The sequence below is a fragment of the Pseudorca crassidens genome, chromosome 15 (genome assembly GCF_039906515.1).
Source record: "Pseudorca crassidens isolate mPseCra1 chromosome 15, mPseCra1.hap1, whole genome shotgun sequence".
NCBI classification, from domain to species: Eukaryota; Metazoa; Chordata; class Mammalia; order Artiodactyla; family Delphinidae; genus Pseudorca; species Pseudorca crassidens.
Window position 1 is genome coordinate 47731362 of NC_090310.1, and position 12635 is coordinate 47743996.

Below are 12635 nucleotides of genomic sequence, written 5' to 3' on the forward strand. Positions count from 1 at the left end.
AAAAATAAAACCATAATGGCAAAATTCATAAATTTGATGACCTGAAAAAATTTTAATTTGAATATATATTTTTTATTATAACATAAAAAGAAGCCTAACACGCTGGAAAAAGCAACAAATATAGTCAACAAAGAATTAGTATTTGGTTATATAAAGAACACCTACAAATCAACATGAAAACTAAATAGAAAAGGAACAAAGGATACAAATAGGCAATTCTTTTTTTTTTAGATTTATTTTTTATTGAGGTAACATTGGTTTATAACATTATATAAGGGAACTGGGGACTTCCCTGGTGGTCCAGTGGTTAAGACTTCACCTTCCAATGCAGGGGATGTAGGTTCAATCCCTGGTCAGGAAGCTAAGATCCCACATGCCTCACAGCCCAAAAACCAAAACATAAAACAGAAGCAGTATTGTAACAAATTCAGTAAAGACTTTAAAAAAATGGTCCATATCCAAAAAAAAACTTTAAAACATTATATAAGTTTCATATATATAGCATTATACTTCTGCTTCTGAATATACTACAGTGTGCTCACCATCAAAAATTTAGTTTCTAACCCATCACCTTACAGTTGGCCCTCTTTATGCATTTTGCCCTTCCCTCCCCCACTTCCCTTCTGTTAACCACTACTCTGTTCTCTATATCTATGTGTTTGTTTTGGTTTGTTCATTTATTTTTTATTTGTTTTTTTCTTTTTCATATTCCACATATTAGTGAAATCATATGGTATTTGTCTTTCTTCATCTGACTTATTTCACTTAGCATAATACCCTCAAGGTTCATCCATGTTTCATCTTTTTTGATGATAGCTGAGTAGTATTCCATTGTGTGTGTGTGTGTGTGTATATGTGTGTGTACCGCATATATATGTATATATATGTGTGTGTGTATATATATATATATATATAAAAAACATCTTCTTTATCCATTCATCTATTGATGGGCACCTAAGTTGTCTCCATACCTTGGCTATTGTAAGTAATGAAGTGATGAATACAGGGGTGCACATATCTTTTCAAGTTAGTGTTTTCAAATTCTTTGGATAAATACCCAGAAGTGGAATTGCTAGATCACATGGTAGTTCCATTCTTAATTTTTTGAGGACATAGTGGCTGCACCAATTTACATTTCCAACAGTGTATAAGGTTTCCCTTTTCTTCACATCCTCACCAACATTTATTTCTTGCCTTTTTGATGATAGCCATTCTAACAGTTGTGAGGTAATAAATATCCCATTTTCCTAAAAGGTGAAAACAACCAAAGGCCGATAATTATACTTAACTTCATTAGTAATTGCAGAAACAAATTCAATAGCAAAGATTAATTATTTGACACAGATTAGCAAAACTAAAAGGTCAGATAGCCCCATGAGTGATCCAGAATGTGAAGAAACAAGAACCCTTATACATCACTAGTGAGAGCATAAGTTTTGTCCAACCTCTTTAAACAGCAATGTGGTAATATTTAGTAAAGTTTAAGATGCATATATCCCATACTTGGCACATGTACTTTTAGATAAATTCTCACACATCTGTAGAAGGAAATGTGCATGAGGATTTTCATTGTAGAATTGGTTTTGGTAACACAGAAGTGGAAAAACCTAATGTGCATGGAATGAGTAGGATAAATAATGAAGCAATGAATACATAAAGTGGATTATACATACAAAGAATTTTAACCAGACTGTTGGTGCTGTTAAAATGAATGAATGAAACTTGCTTGACTCAAGATGAATAAATCTCAAAAAGTGAAAAACCGGGTTTCCCTGGTGGCGAAGTGGTTGAGAGTCTGCCTGCCAATGCAGGGGACACGGGTTCGTGCCCCGGTCCGGGAAGATCCCACATGCCGCGGAGCGGCTAGGCCCGTGAGCCATGGCCGCTGAACCTGCGCGTCCGGAGCCTGTGCTCCACAACGGGAGAGGCCACAACAGTGAGAGGCCCGCGTACCGCAAAAAAAAAAAAGTGAAAAACCTAGTTGCAAAAGTATATACAGTATGATGCTATTTATACGAAGTATAGAAATAATATTGGGTACATATATGTAGTAAAATAGCTACATAGCAACTCCAGGACAATAACCCCTCTGAAGAGGGAACAAGGAGAAAGGATGCTGGGAGGAGGCTTGGGTGTTTCTGTACATTCTGTTTCCTTAGAGTTGATACTTAAAACAAATAAGGCAAAATGTCACCATCTGTTAAACTGTGTGTGTGAGGGGGCAGGGTTATAGTGTGTTTCACTTTCTGGATTTTTTTTTATATGTTTGAAATATTTCATGGTTAATTTTTTAAGGAAAAAAATGGAAATTAGCATCACTTGACACAAATAGAATTTACAGGTGAATATACATTAAATATATTAACTATCAAAGTATTAAAGTTTGTGTGTGTACCACTTAAAATTATCTTATGTACCCTTTGGGAAACAGTGATCTAAGGTGTTACAAATTAGCAAGTGCAGCTAAGTGTCAACCCAGCCACTTTCAGCAAGCACTCTTGCCCACCCCAGAGGACATGGGTACAGCATGTCACCATCTTTCCCTTGCCCCTGCTCCCACTCATTACTGAAAGTCTTTCTATTATCCAAGACCTCCCACAAGCACTGTCTTCTTACATAATCTTGTCCAAACCAACCAGACTAGGCATTGTCAGGTATGCCTAATGATGCTCTGAATCATCAAGACCAGGTTACACCATGCTCATTATCTTCTGTTGGGGAAGGTGGAGGAATATACTGTATCCTTTTTAGACAGATTTCCATCAGAAAACAGTCAAAATAAAAAGGGATATGACTCATGTAATGGGGAAAATGATTTATATGAAACATATTTTTCAATAATGTCAGATAAATGAAGTATTACTATAAATAAACAACTTTAAAATATTTATGACAAATTACAATAAATTTATTTTTAAAATATATTTAAAATTTTTTTATTTTTTCAAATTGTTCATCATTTGATGGTAACTTTGCATTTAACACATGAGTCTGCATTTTGTATAGCTCTAAGAAGTAGTATGAGCACAGACTCTGGAGTCAGACTGCCTAGATTTGAATCCTTGTCTACTGGGTACCAGCTATATGACCTTAGGTAGGTTACTTAACCTCTCTGTGCCTACATCACCTCATCTGTAAAATGGGAATGATATGGCGCCTTCCTTTTACAGTCAGTGAGAAAATTGCCTTGGGACCCAAGTGCTTTATAAATATTAGCTCCTATTTATAACTATAGATATATATTATTTTTGATTCTTCACTTGTTTTATAACCCATATTTCTTTCTGCTAAATTAAGAGTTTTAGATTGTGATTTGTATCTGTCAGAATCCCTCTTATTTCAAGCTTTGCTTAATACATACTTAAAGAGAAAAAAATTTTTTTTCTACTGATAATTTGTCTACCATTTCTAAGAAATACCACTGGAGGTATTGATACCTGAGGACAATAATCTGGGGACAGAATGAATAAACTTGACTGTTGTAAATATCTGTGCTCTATTCAAGTGTATTTGAGTTGATCGCATCTTTATCTGACTAAACTCTGCTGAGTCATTCTTTCTTGGATGGAATGTTATTTTTAGAAATGGATCGTTATTCTCCCTCCTTATCTTAGATTGTATCTTTCTAGCAGACATTAAGGGCAAATGTGAAGAGCTCTTCTGATGCATTATTCAGAACATCAGAAACTGAAGTTGGTTTATATTAAAGACAATTAAAATTATAGATACAGTGTCTGTGGAGGCAAGATTTTCTGCAGGGCAAAGATTTTCCCATTTTATCTTTTTGTATCATTTTAATGGTGAAAGCACCTGATTTTTAGTCAGACTAAAAGATATTCATCTCCTTTAACTCTCAGTGACAAAACATTCTTTTAACTCTCAGTGATCCTTTATGTGGCTCACAACGTAACTATAATTTGAGATTCAAAATAATGAATTTATTATTCTTTTCCCTTTTATTTTTCTAGATAATTTAGATGGTATTTATATACTTAAATTTAAGTGCTAAAGTTCTAGATTTTCTGGTGAAACATACAAGAAAGTGAGGAATGCAGGCTAGGGCAAGGGAAGGAGCTGAGCAAAGATAAGAGTTTCAGAAGTTTAGGGCTTTGAAGAACGAATTGCCCTGGAGGATTGCCCCCTTCGCATAGGCAAGGGGGCTGGGCTTTTTTACTCCCACATCAATCAGCCAATGGCTATAGGCCACCAGCACCTTGGAGGGTTAAATATATATGTTGAAAGACCTTGCCTTACTTGCTGAACCTCCTTGACTCCAATCAACTTGTCTCTATTCAAACTCCAAAACAATTGTCTCTGATCAGAGCCATCCTCCTGCCACTTCTATTCTCTCTCTCTTTCGCCTACCAAACCTGCCTTCACCTTCACAATGACCTCAGTTCCCTCCTCCCTCTCCTTCTTCACCCCTCTGTCCGCGCTCCTCAGTATCACTTACTTCCGTAGCCAGCTTTGACTGCATGACCAGCCGTGACACTCAAGCTCTCATTCTTTAAGATACACTGCCCCCCAGTTCATTTGCATAAACTGTTTCCTCCAAATGGAACACCAGTTTCATCTTCTTGGACTGACAAATTCCTACCTACGTTTTAAGAACTATCTAAAGTGCCATTTAATCTGTGAAGATTTCTTTATTTCACGAAGCCAGAGTAAGGGGCATGAAGTGGGTGGGCATTTGCTGTTTGTGGGCTTCCCATCACCCATTTTACCCTTCTCACCATCCCAATTTCCTCTGAGGAATTAGATCTTCCCCAATGGATACATTTTTATAGGAAGGTAATGAGAAGCCTTGTTTTCCCTGCTGACCCATCAGATTCATCATGGAGTCTTCCTCAACAGAGAGAGGAAGGTCCTAAAAGGATTGGATTCTAGTCCATCCCAGTAGCAATGTCTGCCTCTGCTTCCAGAGATACTTTGATTCCTGATCAACCCCATTGAGTCTATGAACCTCCTAATAAGTTTCTTTGGCTTAAGTCAATCATATTGGGTTTCTGTTGCTTACAAACAAAGAAGCCTCCTTTACTCCCACAGTGCCTTCTTATGTAGTGCCTACCATGTGGCCTTGTAATTTTTGGTAAACATGTTTGTCTCCACCAGGCTAAGACAGAATATCTAGCATTGTGTCTAACACATGGTGAGTATCATCAGTTCATACCTATTAAATGAACGAGTAAACGTATGAATGACAGAGAACAAGTTGTCTCCAGCTTTCCTTCTTCTCATTAATATCTGAAACAAGCAAGTGGGCCATTTTTGTTCTAAAGATTTGCTTATAGTCATTATGAACAAGAGGATTCTGCACGAATTCCACAATGGCAAGTGAAAGGAATTAAGAAATAGACTTGATTAGAGAATTTTACAACTGAAGTATGAGCAGGAGAAGGCATAGATTCCCATTTCTCCCACCATCTCACAGAAAGGTAATCTGGGTCCAAGTATTTCTGGACATATGCAAGGTCTACCTACTACACTGTACTTTGAGTACAATCATGAGAAAATGACTTTGTCAGACGTGAGCTACCTGGGCATCCAGCTGCCTGGGAAAGTCAGATGTCCAGCACCTGGAAACCTTGCGGGGCCATGGGAAATTTCAGTGCCTCTTGCTTTTCGAAGGTAGCCACTGATCTGATCAGAAACTGAGTTTGGGGCATCCTTTCTCACAGGGAGAAGGGACAGCTTGTTTTCCTTGTGATTTGGAGTTGGCATCAGTATTAGTTTGCTATGGCTGCCATAACAAAATACCATAGGCAAGGTGGCTTACACAGCAGAAATTTATTTTCTCACAGTTCTGGAGGCTGGAAGTCCATGATCAAGGTGTTTGCAGGGTTGGTTTCATTCTAAGGCTTCTTTCCTTGGCTTACAAAGGGTCACCTTCTCAATGTGTCCTTACATGATCTTTTTCTGTGCCCACATGCTCCTGGTGTTTCTTCTGCTTATAAGGACACCTGTCATATTGGATTAGGGCCCCAACCTAATGGCCTCATTTAATCACTTCTTTAAAGACCTCATCTCCAAATACGGTTACATTCTGAGGTACTGGGGGTTGGGACTTCAATATATGAATTTTGAAGGACACAATTCAGCCCATAACAGTCCCCAAGTTAGATAGGGAGTAATGATAATAAGACTGCAGAAGTAATAAAGTATCTAGAACTCTCTACAAATTATATCTCTGACAAACACTGAAATACAAACTCATCTAGTTGGATCACTTTCCACAATTTACTGCTGCCTTAAATACTTCTCTAGCACACCTATTCGCCCTTTTATTCCTGATGCTCATCCCCACCACTTCTCAGTCACCTTAGAGCCCCTACCAGTACAAAACAGTTGGCCATTCAAAGGACTTCAGAGTCATGAAGGTCTTTTACATCAACTTCAGAATGGTCTCCTCAAATCCACAAATCATTTCCTGACTGTAATTTTCCCCAAATTTTGAAATCATTAAACCATAAAAAGAAAACCAAAGTGTTGTCAAGATAACTTTTTCTGATAATTGCGCCCTCTTGTGTTAAAGAAAACTTGTATTTTAATACATTTGGAAAACCAAAAAGAAAATCACACGTAAACGTAAAAGGCATGGCTAGAAATCTGTAGTGGTAAATCATTTCTCATATGTATATGGATGCAGAGTCAACCTTTCAAAATTTATTCCCACTCTTTGAAAGCATGTTAATAGGAGCAATTGCTATTCCAAACACAGATGAGTAGATTTTTCCCATTATTTTTCCTCTTTAATCATAAGTATAGGTAATATACAACCCAAAGCAGAAGTTAGACACAAAACTTGTCTGGTGTTACTAAATTGATTGGATAACTTGAAGCATTCAAAATAGTTGTAAACTGGCTTTTAAGTTTGTTGTGTTTGGGTTTGTTATTTAATTTACAAAAGAAAGTGCACAACTCTGATATCTTGTCAGGAAGAAGAAAAACAAGAACCACTTTAAAAGTTCTTTGTTGTCTTGTTAATGAGGCATCAAATCCCAGAATGCCTCTCCTTTAAAATGACTTCAGCAATCTTCAGAAAGAAAAACGGAGCTGGAGGAATCAGGCTCCCAAACTTCAGACTATACTACAAAGCTACAGTGCCAGACAGTATGGTACTGGCACAAAAATAGAAATATAGATCAATGGAACAGGATAGAAAGCCCAGAGATTAACCCACGCACATATGGTCACCTTATTTTTGATAAAAGAGGCAAGAATATACAATGGAGACAAGGCAGCCTCTTCAATAAGTGGTGCTGGGAAAACTGGAGAGCTACTTGTAAAAGAATGAAATTAGAACACTCCTTAACACCATACACAAAAATAAACTCCAAATGGATTAAAGACCTAAATGTAAGGCCAGACACTATAAAAATAGTAGAGGAAAACATAGGAAGAACACTCTATGACATACATCACAGCAAGATCCTTTTTGACCCACCTCCTAGAGAAATGGAAATAAAAACAAAAATAAACAAATGGGACCTAATGAAACTGAAAAGCTTTTGCACAGCAAAGGAAACCATAAACAAGAAGAAAAGACAACCCTCAGAATGGGAGAAAATATTTGCAAACGAAGCAACTGACAAAGGACTAACCTCCAAAATTTACAAGCAGCTCATGCAACTCAATATCAAAAAAAAAAACAACCCCAATCCAAAAATGGGCAGAAGAGCTAAATAGACATTTCTCCAAAGACGATATACAGATTGCTGAGAAACACATGAAAGAATGCTCAACATCACTAATCATTAGAGAAATGCAAATCAAAACTGCAATGAGGTATCACCTCACACCAGTCAGAATGGCCATCATCAAAAAATCTACAAACAATAAATGCTGGAGAGGGTGTGGAGAAAAGGGAACCCTCTTGCACTATTGGTGGAAATGTAAATTGATAGAGCCATTATGGAGAACAGTATGGAGGTTCCTTAAAAACCTAAAAATAGAACTCCCATATGACCCTGCAATCCCACTACTGGACATACACCCTGAGAAAACCATAATTCAAAAAGAGTCATGTACCACAATGTTCATTGCAGCTCTATTTACAATAGCCAGGACATGGAAGCAACCTAAGTGTCCATTAACAGATGAATGGATAAAGAAAATGTGGCACATATATACAATGCGATATTGCACAGCCATAAAAAGAAATGAAATTGAGTTATTTATAGTGAGTTAGATGGACCTAGAGTCTGTCGTACAGAGTGAAGTAAGTCAGAAAGAGAAAATCAAATATTGTATGCTAACACATATATATGGAATCCAAAAATTAAAAAAGGTTCTGAAGAACCTAGGGGCAGGACGGGAATAAAGACACAGATGTAGAGAATGGACTTGAGGACACAGGGAAGGGGAAGGGTAAGCTGGGACGAAAGTGAGAGAGTGGCATGGACTTATATATACTACCAAACATAAAATAGATAGCTAGTGGGAAGCAGCCACATAGCACAGGGAGATTAGCTTGGTGCTTTGTGACCACCTAGAGGGGTGGGAGGGAGACACAAGAGGGAGGAGATATGGAGACATATGTATAGCTGATTCACTTTGTTATAAAGCAGAAACTAACAAACCATTGTAAAGCAATTATACTCCAATAACGATGTTAAAAAAATAATAAAATAAAATGACTTCAGATGTGGTTCACCTAATCAGAGGTTTCAGTGAGTGTCATAATGGACTTCAAGAGGCACTGTGATACTATGGAGGGGTGTGTGTGTGTGTGTGTGTGTGTGTGTGTGTGTGTGTGTGTGTTGGGGTGGGGGCTCTAAAGCAGACTCTCCTTCTAACCAGCTTTCCCCATCTGTAAACTGGTGATATGTTTTGAAAATTGTGAATTGTTATATAAATGTTTTAAAATATTATTATTGTAGCAGGTAAATTCCTGTTTCCTTATTTTCCTTAAATGCTATAAAATTTACTCTGAGTCTCCATCACAAGGCAAATTATTATTGATACTCTCTCTGTGTGTCTTCTCCAAGGTCCAAAGTGTGTCTTGGCACACGTACTCTGCCCTCTTATTCCTGATGCTCATCCCCAACAGTTCTCAGGCTAGAAAGGTCTGAGAAAGGTTCTGGGGAGGAGGGGGGAGCCTTGGGCAGAGCAAAATTTTCAGGGAGATTCTCTCTTCCAATCCTAGGTACACAATGGTCATCTTGGAGATGCCCATTGCTCATGAAATCTTAAGGTTCAGACAAGGGATCTGAGAGCTGAGAGCCTGGTGTCTAAGATCCAACCTGTAGAATACACCAGGCAACCCCTTCCCTTAGAGGCCTTGCTTCCTGTCTTCTGCTTACAGGACTTTGTACCCTCTTCCCACACCGGGAACACCTCTCTCCCTCCTACCATCAGAAACATCTGTCTGTCTCCTCTACCCTCCAAGACCTTTCACAAAAGAGAGGAAGAGAGTACTTTTGTAGGCAGCTTCTACCATCTGACCAAAGGTGAGGTGATCTTGAAATGCAGAAGTTAGAAAATGAGAGAGAACCCCAAACTAATATTCCAGCACATTATTTTTAAAATATAAAACACAAAAATAATGCTATTTGTCCTTGTTCGTCCATATACAGTAAAAAAGCAAACAAAGAAAATTTTCACAGATGAAGGAGACCGGCTTTTTAAGATGGGCATCAAGATCCTCCAGCAGTCTAAAAGCCGAAAACAAAAAGCAGAGTAAGTCCATCCAGCTACTTAAGCCAAGTTCAATTTCCAGGTTGAGAAAAAGGAACAATCCAAAATCTAATTTGTCATTAAAAGCTTACTGGTATAACAAGTAAGCTTATTTGTCTGTAAGCTTTTGTTTTTAAAAGGATCAAATGGTGTTTAAAGAATCCTACAAATTATCCAGCCTACAAATGGAAGGACTATGTGTGAAATTGCGGTCCCTACACATTAAATGAAAGGCAGAATGAAGGCACTGATCTGAGCATTCAGGCAAAAATATTCTGTTTTGGCTTTAATTGATTCAAATGAAATAAAACATGTATTATTTGAATTAGAGAAGTTATTGTTTTAGAATGCTTTATTCTGCCTAACAGCATTTGTACATCACTTTATGGTTTTCAGAGCACTTTCGTGCATGTGACGTCATTTTATCCCCAGAACAGACTTATGAGTTAAGAAAGGTTTCATTTTTCCCCCTTTAAAAAGTTGAGAACAGAGATTCAAGGATGTTAGAGTGAAGTGATCACAAATGCACAGCTGGGAGGTGACCAAGCCGTGGCCACATGGTCTCACACCATGTCCATTGTTTCTCTTTTCACTTATCTATTTTGTCTAAATGGGAGGCAGAAATATCTTCTCCCCCCAGGAGAGGGGCACAACTTGAGGTCCTATCAACTCTCTAGTTAAAACCTTGGGATCACACTCTGGCTCTGTCATTACTGGTGTGATCCTGAGCAAGTTACTTAACTGCTTCGTGCCCTGCATAATGCAATCAAGCTCTTAGAACAGTGTCCTTAGTAATAAGGAGATAAGTGTTTGCTATTTTTATCTCTAGTCCTCTAAATGGTAAGTGGAAGGTGTGGAAGAGAAGAAGGCAAGTGTGTCTTGAACCATAATAGAAAGAATGGACTCTGAGCCCTCGACAAGGAGACTTCTTTTGTTTTCACACAAATTAGGCATACTAGCCCTACGGGAAGCATCCCAGAGCTGTGGTAACCAACCCGAGGCAGGCAGGCGCAGAGTCCATGAATTCTTTCTGAAAACTCAAAGACTTTGAGAAGAGTGTAAGAGTGTAGAGGATGAGGGTGGGGGTGGGGCACTCAACTGTGAACCTGGTTATAAAAACATCACAACGTCCATTTTTCAAGGTCCTTCTTTGTGTTAATGTTGTAGGCATTTATGTGTGGGATATTACTCATTGCTCACGATGATACTGTAAGACATAAATTATTATCCCCAAATTATGGAGGAGGAAATGGAAGGTCAAAAAGATTCTGATTTTTCCAAAGTGACAAGAAGAAGGAAGTAAGGGATTTGGTCCTCTCTCTAGGGAAAGTTAAATTAGAAGCTCTTTATAAGAGCAAAGGAAACCATTCTTAGCAAAACTCAAGGCTCATGCTGAGCATTCCTGGGGGCTCTCATGATGAGGATGGAGTTAAATCAGGCCCCAAGCTACAATCCAGCCTGATGGGGAAGTCAGCTCACTCAGGTGCCAATGAGTATATGAGTAAGGATAGGATTTCTCAAGCTGGCCAGGCTAGATGAGAGAACAATGGGAAGGGCTGTTCCCTGAGATTTCAGACTAGCTCTGCCTATAGCCTGTGAACCCAAGATGAGGGGCTCCATCAAGTCCAAGGAAAGCCTAGATTCAGGCTGATGGGACAAAACCACTCTTAGAAGGTTCTGCTTAACCTTCATGCGTGCCTTCCTTTCTGGCTTCAAGGATGGGGAGAAAACCCAGCCCTTCAGTGCAGGACCATCCAGTAGTGCAGGAACCTTCATGCCTACCTGGTGTCATTCAATCTCAGGTTATTCTTTCCCAGTCTATCCTGCTCCAGTCCTTGCCCAAGAATCCAAGAAGAACAGCTTATTTCTGTAGCAGCATAGATACATGAGAGGGTACATGAATCTGAGTCTCCTGACCCTTCAGCATGTGTAGCAGTGGAGACCTGAAACCAAATATGTTCATAACAAAAGACCCTAAGAGTTTATGGGCAAGATGGGTGAAATTCCTTCAGTTTTCAGGATAGTCTGCTCTCCACTGAAGCCAGTTACATCTAATACAGCCATCTTTAAGATTCTGGTCACACCAAAGAGGAATCATACCCCTCCTATTCATCTTCTACCCTACCCCCTCCTTGCTTCACCGCTTCTCAGATGAGGGTAGCAGGAGTTAGAGGGGCTAGTAGAATTTTTGGCTCATCTACACCCACATCTTGGTCTAATTCATTTATTCAGTCTCTTCATATATAGGAAAGGAAAATTGTTGAACAAGTCAGTGCTGTTGGAAGTACAGATGTTAAGCAAGCATATGTCAGGGAAACACAAACTTGTCTGAAGGAGTCAAGAAACCTCTATGACATCCCAGGTTAACTGTCATTAAGAATTACTCCCCATCAGTGAAGAAGCTGTGAAGATGAGCTGCTGCCCCACACCAAGTTTCTGATGTGTCCTAGAGATACATTTAGCCTCCTCCTTCCCCAGCACCCAACCGAGCATCCAATGCCAGATCCTTTACAGACAATCCGGATACCTAACTGAACTTTCTTTTGGAGATCTGCCCCTGCAGCCCAGTTTCTCCTACTTTTTCACTCTTGGGGATTGCAGTCCAGATCTTAATCCCACAAACTTTACCAACACCTTTCTCGTGCCCTTGGTCCTGTTTCTGGTATTCCATATATCACCTTGGACTTTCCTGACGGGGGACCCCTCCCTCAGAATCAAAGACACCTAGAGGGGTTGGTTTTGCAAACTTTTGCTGCCCCCTGAGACCAGTGACTGGTTATATTGCTGGCCTCTGTAGCCCATCTCAGGTTTCTCTGCCCTGGACCATGTCGGTGCCCTTCTAGTCCCAGCAGACTATGTGGTTGCAGCAGCAAGCCATGCAACAGAAGAGCTCCCAGGAGTCTGTATCCTGTTGCCATGCCCATCCCCTGATGCCAGACATTTGAATTCATTGACCTTTG

The 12635-nt window shown here is 39.2% G+C and overlaps 1 protein-coding gene across 5 annotated transcripts in view; it reads left to right on the forward strand.

The window, feature by feature from the left end:
• The window catches only part of SEL1L2 (SEL1L2 adaptor subunit of SYVN1 ubiquitin ligase), a 118717-nt gene that overhangs the window by 50930 nt on the left and 55152 nt on the right, over positions 1-12635 (forward strand). For 4 of the 5 annotated variants that reach the window (XM_067707456.1, XM_067707457.1, XM_067707458.1 and 1 more), the window contains one exon: positions 9576-9678. The exons of the other annotated variant lie outside the window; for it this stretch is intronic. In XM_067707456.1, the coding sequence (XP_067563557.1) occupies positions 9629-9678 (50 nt within the window). In that variant the 5' untranslated portion in view covers positions 9576-9628. The remainder of the gene's footprint in view (positions 1-9575; positions 9679-12635) is intronic. 5 annotated transcript variants of the gene reach the window in all.